General features: G+C 48.7%; 1 protein-coding gene across 4 annotated transcripts in view; it reads right to left on the reverse strand.

Moving 5' to 3' along the window:
* FAXC (failed axon connections homolog, metaxin like GST domain containing) overlaps positions 1-7,948 on the reverse strand; it is a 76,103-nt gene that overhangs the window by 46,319 nt on the left and 21,836 nt on the right. For all 4 annotated transcript variants that reach the window (XR_009404504.1, XM_059401099.1, XM_059401098.1 and 1 more), the window contains one exon: positions 1,882-2,105. Coding sequence is in view for 3 of the 4 variants with exons in the window: in XM_059401099.1 (XP_059257082.1) it covers positions 1,882-2,105 (224 nt within the window). In the remaining variant the exon portion in view is untranslated. The remainder of the gene's footprint in view (positions 1-1,881; positions 2,106-7,948) is intronic.

A 7,948-nucleotide genomic window follows, 5' to 3' on the forward strand; every position in this document is an offset into this window, starting at 1 on the left:
GGTAACACTTTTGTCTCATTTAGTAAGAAAACCTCTGATGTTCAGCTAAAGAGCCTATCCCTCCCCAAAAGCAGCAAAAGTGCTTCTCATGAGAGCCTAGACTGTTCCCTGAGCTCCCCCGCATGGAAGAGAACTCCAGTGGACTCCTGCTTTTCAAATAGCCCAATCAATTTCTCATCTCAGGAAATAATTTAGACTTGATGGTATTTGGAATACTTGCCAGGTCTCCAAGCCAGCTGCCAACAATTGCTCTACCTCCCATCTGGGAGATGGGAGGTAACTGGGAAAAAAGCACTTTGCTAAGTCATTAAGTATCAGAGAATCGCTACCCCGTGCTCCCTGGTTCTCCCAACCGGAAGTGCTCCAGAAAAGTGATGCTCACCCCCTCCTGGTTAAGGAAACAACATTGTGAACTTTTTGGAGAAGGGCAGCACTTTACTGCATAACCTCTGGCTTAACTTTGAGGGCTCAGTGCCTGGCTTGCTGGGGCTCCCCACAGCGTGAGCTGGAAAGGAAGCTGCGAGCAGGTAGAGCAGTTCCGAAGGAGTAAAGGGCCCACGGCAGGCCTGCTCCAAGAGGCTGCAAGTCCAGGCTGCAAGTCCAGGGCCGTTTCCATGGGAACGAGGTGAACTTAAGGCCAATTCCATATCTATGTCAGGCAGGGCCTAGAAAGCACCAGACCGTCTGGACAGCATCAACCCCCCTCCCCCAAACAAAGCTGGCAGAGAGCTGGATACACTGTTGGGCTCTCTTCCTGCAGGCCAGGGGAGGGGGGTTGGGGGGGTGGTAACTCCAGGTCCAGGAAGCACCTGGAGTGCAGAAAAGGGAAGGAGCCAGTCAGAGCAAGTCACCCTGAAGGAGAGGGGGCAGGGTCTACCTAGCACAGCCCACAGTTCCTGGAGGCTCCATGGGCTTCAACAAAACAGACCCCCAACCACCCCCCCCCCCAGAAGGTAAGGAACGTGATGTGCCCTAGAATGGAGATGAGAACGCCAAAAGAAAGTTAGTGAACCCCCAAAATACGCCGTCCCAAGGGACCAGGTCACCCAGCTGGTCACACAGAGGGCTTGGCTCCCTAGACTTAGATGTCCCCAGGAGAAACCATCCTTTCCCACGCCGAAGCTTCTGAATTCAAACAATGTGTTCTTGAACTGACATAGTTGAGACTCGCGCTCTGCCCAGAACAGAGTCCCATCAGCACAGAGTCACATCAGCCCAGCCAATGAGGGGAGCAAGGACACCGACCTCTGCTCACCCGCCCACACATACGCCGCTCCGGGGGCCCCTTCTCCTCCACCTCGAGGGGCTTCCAGGCACAGCGAAACCCGCTGTGTGCCGTAAATGCAAAATCAGAAGCGTTACAACGCGCTGGGAAGGAGAGCACCGAGATCACCCACGGAAACAGGCGTGAGAAATGACACGCGGCAGGTGTCCGCGGAGCGGGTCAGAAGCGGCGCTGCCCGCGCTCGCAGCAGCCAGATGGCCATGGAGACCCCGGGACTCCTCCAGCAGAGGCGTTCACAAGCAGCCCTTCCACCCAGGCCTGTCATAATCCGAAGAGCTTCCCGGCTAAGAACCACCCGCGGCTCCCACGGCCTCCCCAGCGGCCGCGGGGCTGCCCGCAGGCGGTGAGCCCGCAGCCCGCCCGCGTCCTCTCCGCGCCGCCTCGCCACACGGGCTGGGCTGGCGCTAGTGACGGAGGACACAGACACTTGCTCCTGAAAGTTAGGGGGTCGGGTTAAATGGTGGGGCTGCCACCTACACGAGGAAGCAAAGAAACCAACCAAAATAAGACTTCAAATCAGCCAACGAAGAGCGCTTTAAGGATCATGCAAAAAAGGTGTGGACAGAAAATAGAGAATAGAAGGTGTGGTACGTTACCCAAAAGCCCTGCCAAGGACCGCATGTCCTTCTCCATCAGCATGTAAATCTCCTCCTCTGAGAAGCGGCCAATGCCGTGGCCGTGCATCTCGCGCTTCACAATTCCTTTCGTTATGTGGCACACGACCCACCTCAGCAGGTTACTGAAGGGACCGCCACCACTAAGAGAGAGCATCTTCCGGGTCTCATTGAGATTGTCCACCCACTGGCAATAAGCTAACGTCCTGGAATTGTGTGGAAACAGGTTACTACTGGGCATTAGGTACACATCAGCTCCTGAGTCCATTTCCAGAGAGTGCGACCGAAGCGGGCACACGGGAGGAAATGAGCAAGAGCAGCTTTTACAAAGAGCAGTCTCTGCATGGCAGATGTCACAACAGCTTCCGGCCAGTGCCTAGACTCCGGGTCTGTAAGAGAAACTAGAACAAATCCAGATACCGATGCCATGCCACAATTCCACCAAACCAAACCTCTCCTGGCCCCCACCCTCAGATCCACACCACTCCCCACCTCCCAAAGCTGGCTTCTGGATCCTCTTGGGCAACCCCACAGAAAACAACGCCACAGAAAACCTTCCAGAGGTTCTGAGGCAGGACTGTGCAGGTCTATGGGGACACCAGGAAGGAGGCACAGTGACTGCAGGGCTGGCTTCATTATCTTGCTTGATCTGAGGAATGGTTATGCAGGGATATGCTCTGTGTTCATTAATTAAGCTGCATCTTTTGGGGTTTTTTTGCACAATTTGTGTATGCAATTTAGATTTTACCATATCAAAGAGCTGTTTAACAAAGAAAACTCTTGCCTGTTTGGCAGAGGATTAGGAAGTAGATATACCTGTCCAAGGTTAGCATAAACTATATAAATTACAAATATTATATATTTGATTTGCTCTCCAGAAAGCCTGGAGAATGGTTTCAGTTTGTGCTCCAGGACTCTAAAGTGAATACAAAGACGGAAGGAACTCCGTTGAGTCATTCTTCCCATCTGGGCAATGCTTGTGGCCACCTCTCTGGTCCAGATGTTGCCATGGGACTCGCAGAGAAGCTGAGCAGCGACCCGTGGGCTGCTGGTCACCAACCTCGAGCCTTGGCCGATTATGGGCTCGAAACATATGTAATTGCAAGAATGTTCCTATGTTTCCTGATAGTGCTGATAGTGCTGGTAGACAGAAATTAAAAGGGTGTCCTACTGAAGGCTGAGAAAAATGTAGCTGTGGGAGTGTCTACAGAAGATATTTTAGTTTTTCCCCATAACGAGCAATAAAAGATGTACTGACAGTCGTCTCACCTCCTAGTGTTAGTTCACTAGGAGTGGCAAAATGGCCACTTCAAAAAAATTAGAAGAGTGAAAAATATTTTTATAGAGAAAACACAAGGAATTATAATAAATTATAGCTATTTTCCACCTCAATTCTTTAAAGAAAAAAAGTCCCTGAAATGTTGATCATTTTATATGGTTCTACTCTCTCCTCTGTTCTTTCTTCTATTAAAAAAAGAAAAGAAAAGAAGAAACAGAAGATTTCTCTGAAAGTTTTTAGGCATTACTGACTTTTACTGAAAAGTCCTACAACCAATTTCAACACAATTCTCTGCACTATGGAAAAGAAGAGAAGTCAGTGAATCCTTTGACATAAAAGATCTCATATTTACTCTAGTAAATTCTTTATAAACATGCAAACTAAATACTTTCCTATTTGCTTTTCTTTTTAAACCTGCAGTAATTAAGGTATCAGTTTTCATATTCCATTAGAACAATTTAGTACTTTGATTTGAATTATACTGGATTAAAAGGCACAGTAGAAGACCTAGGCCATCCTTGATTATTTCACAAGTCCATGAAACAAGAATAAAACTAAATTCTCCCAAAATAAGCATGATCAGGTCATAAGAGCATCCAGGAAGTGTCTAAAGAGTAAAAATGAGGAATGTGGTGGCTCTAAACTGACAGGTTGATGTGAAAAAAGAGACATTCTTTGTAGACAAATGACACAGGTTTCACCATAAGCATAAGTGATCCCGAGGGATGGGCAGAAGCTCACCAGTCAGAGCAGGGGGGAAGGGTGTGCGTGAAGAACACCAGCTGGGTGACATGGGACACTTGTGCAGAGACCCGAAGAGTGAGCCAGGACCAGATCTGGCTGGGCCTGAGACAAAGGGTGCTGAACTCTATTTTGGAAGCAAAGTTGAACCACTGAAAGGTTTTAAGCAGACCAGAGACATAATCAGGTTTGTGGTGATGTGAAGGAAGGGTTGGAAAGGGAGAAACCACCAGTAGGGAGGCTGGCTAGAAGACTCTGGCAAGACCTAAGGGCTAGGGCAACGGGAGGGAGGGTGTACAGGGAATACAGGGGAGAAACTCTGGGGTATGAGAAAAAGAGTCTATTGACTGATAGACTAGGTATAAGGAGAGATTGTCTTCTCTCTCAGGCCAATGACTTGAGTGGATGATAGTGCCATTAACAAATACGGGTGGGCACACACCAGGTACCACAGGTTTAGATGATGAAAGACACATCAAGCTGTTGCGTTTGAAGGTCCCATGGAACCCCCAAGTGAGAACGTGCAGAAGGCTGAGAACTCCGGAGATACGTTTAAACTCAAGATAGAGGACTTGTAGCTGATGGCATGTCAGCAAGAGTGCTAAAGCTGTCAGAGGAGAAGTTTCTAGGGTAAGGAGTGGTATTAGGAAGTCCACAGGTCAAGGGCAAGTTAGAAGGTGAGAAGGCCAGGCTGGAAGGGCCAGCATAGAGAGAAGCAAAGACACCACTTTCTCTGAGACAGAGAGGAGGAGAGTGTCACAAGAGGTGAGGGGTTCAGAGCTCCTGCCGAGTGACTTCCGTTTCCTCCGTAGAGCAGGAAGTGGGGACATGGGCCCAGGATGAGGCTGCAGTGACGGACAGAGCGCTAATGGGTTCAAAGAGCAGATGGGAAAGGAAGAGGCGGCTGTTCTAGGCGATACAGCTAAGCTGGAGGAAACCCCACCAAGGCAATGGCATCAGGTTCTCCATCTTCGTTAACAGGTTGAATGGAGGGCACAGGAGGAGGGATACCGGGCTGATCTGGAATTTAGCATCTAGAGGTAACCTGAGAAACTGGTCTTCCTCTCTTCTCTTTCCCACACTTCTCTTGATTTCTTTCCTCCTTCCCTCCCTGAGCCTAATACTGCCGCCCAGTGTCAATGAAGAGAAGCAAATGAAGGCCAGCCAGGCTCTGTAAGGGTCAACTCCTATAAAGTGGGTACAAACTTCAAATACCAAAGAAAATGGGTAATTCGTGGGCTCTTAATGCAATTGTTACAGGCAGCAAACCTCATTTACACATGCTTCCCAATCCTTACAACCAAGAATCCACTTCCTTTCATAACTATTAACAAACTATTAACACTTGATGGAAACTACTCTCATCCAAATCAAAATACCTCCTTGTTGCAAAATCCAATAAACATTCCTTCTTCTTGTTTTTTTTTTTTTTAAAGTAGGCTTTAGGGGGCGCCTGGGTGGTTCAGAGGGTTAAAGCCTCTGCCTTCAGCTCAGGTCATGATCCTAAGGTCTCCGGATCGATCCCCACATTAGGTTCTCTGCTCAGCAGGGAGCCTGCTTCCTCCTTTTTTTGCCTGCCTCTCTGACTACTTGTAATCTCTGTCAAATAAGTAAATAAAATCTTTTAAAAAATAAATAAATAAAGTAGGCTTTATGCTGGGCATGGAGCCCAACATGGGGCTTGAACTCATGACCCTGAGATCAAGACCTGAGCTGAGATCAAGAGTCAGATGCTTAACTGACTGAACCACCCAGGCACCCCTAAACATTTTTGCATATTTTTCTCTTTCTTGAACAGTCTGCAACATGTGACACTGGTTGTGTCTTTCATAGAAGAGCTCTCCCTTAGCTTACATCTCTACTGCTTTTCCCACCACCTCATGCAGGTTCCCAAGATTTTCATTGCTATTCTTTCTACCTCTCACTCCGCACTTGCGGTGTGATCTAATCCACACCCACAACTTCAAACTGATGACTCCTAAACCCATACCCAGCCCAGACCTTTGTCCTGACACCTTTGTAGAGAACCTGAGGGGTCCTCTACAAACCCGTATTTCCAAACTTGCACTCATGATCTTCCTTCCCTTCAAATCTGCTTCTCCCCACCCAAGTCAGAAAGAATCTCGGGACCCATTCTTCACTGCTCTCTATCCCTCGCTCCTGACAGTCAGTCACCCTGTGAATTTGCCCTTTTCTCCAATTCAATCAGCAGGTAGCTCAGCCCTTCATCATTTCTCAACCCTGAGCACAGTGGTCTCCTAGCAGGTCTCCTGACATCCCCTCAAGGTCCTTCAGAAATCCAGTTGTCTGGATTTCAAATCCTGTCGTAGGCAGCTACAAAGAGCTCCTAAAATGCAAATCTAGTCCCATCAGCCTATTTCTCAGAGTCATTCACGAACCAACACCCACCCACCCACCCCACCCCCGACCCCCGCCACCAGCTGCTGAGCTCAGTGCACCGCCCCACTCCCTACTATCTGATCCATGAAGGGCTGGTCATTCTCCAGCCCCATCCCCCACACTGCCTCCTGTGCACCTGCCACACAGAATTCCATGTGCCTGCCCAGGCTCCTCAGTCTTGCCTCAGAACTCTTGCAGATGCTGCCCCCTCTGCCTAGACACCCTAATCTTCCCCAGGTGCCCAGCCCCTTCACCCACAACTGACAGTCCCTCACTTTGGTTGTGATACCATCTCCTCTGGGAACGCCTTTCCCTCATCACTCCAGCAGGTGCTGGCTGCCTTTCCTCAGTTCTTCAATTCTCCCCCAGCACCCACCATTATGATGGCTCGATGTCTCCCTCCACCTGTGAGTCACCAGAGGACCCAGACAGCATCTTATCACCTGGCTTCCCCCCATCCAGCATGGAACCTGGCCACTAGGCGTCAGTCACACATTAAGTTCACTGAAAGAATGAATTATTGATTGAAATGTAGAAAAGCTTCACTTCTGAGCCAGCTATGGCTACATAGTGTTTCTAAAGGCTGACAGTATTTAAATGGAATGAAGAAGAAAGAGAAATGCCTCTGAAGAATGAAGAAGGGGCTGCTCATTCACTTCTGAGATCCATGTCACTCTCTACCGGGAACAGACCCACTGTGCAAGGACTTGTGAATCATGACCTGGCGAGGGCAGGGAGGGCCAGTCTGGAAGCTAGAGGAGGCTGAACAATTCAGTCATCATTCTGAGAACCTCTTTCAGAAACTTGATACTCATTTCCTTTAAACAACTGATGTTCCTGATCTGTTGTGCAAAATGGGGTCAAGGCCTCTCTTCAAGACTGATTACCTTAGAACAGAAGAATAAATACTGTTCAACATTTTTAAAGAAGATTCAAGAGGACAGGAAAAAAGAGCCGACCCCTGATGTTTCAATGAAACAGACCTCGATGTGCGATGTGCCATATGGGGCTCGATCCCACGGTCCTGGGATCATGAGGAGGCCTGGCGCACAGCAGAGATGACAGTAACATTGGGAAAGTGCGGACCATGGCAATCTACTGTTTGATGAGTGAGCCTTAGCATGAGGCCTTCCTGACCGTGGACGCCTTTCTCCATGTCCTGCTCCATCCCTGTCATCGTATGCTTGTCTTCTAACAATGCAAGAGTGTATGATAAGCTTCTGTGATTTCCCTGAATGGCACAGGCCCCAGAAGTGCCCCTCCGAAGAGGACCTCTCTCTACATCTGAAATTGGGGGCAGGGACAGCAGGGCAGAGGGGCACACATTAACCCAGTTGTAATCAAGGAGGGAGAGAGACTGCTGGCTTTTGGACAAGATCTTGGGTAAGTCATTTTAGTCAGGATCCTACCTCCCCTCTCAGTGAAACTACACCAAAAGCCCAACTCAAAATTTAAAAATCACGGCCAACCTAAAAGCAAATTTGAATCCCCAATTCTAACGCCTATATTTTAATGGGTCAAAGTGGTATGACCAAACGGCTTGCCCATGGTGCCCTCACGCCTCCCTGCAGGGCTACAAGACTATCTTTTTTTTTTTTTTAAGATTTTATTTATTTATTTGACAGAGAG

Source organism: Mustela nigripes, chromosome 5 (assembly GCF_022355385.1).
Source record: "Mustela nigripes isolate SB6536 chromosome 5, MUSNIG.SB6536, whole genome shotgun sequence".
Taxonomy (NCBI): Eukaryota; Metazoa; Chordata; class Mammalia; order Carnivora; family Mustelidae; genus Mustela; species Mustela nigripes.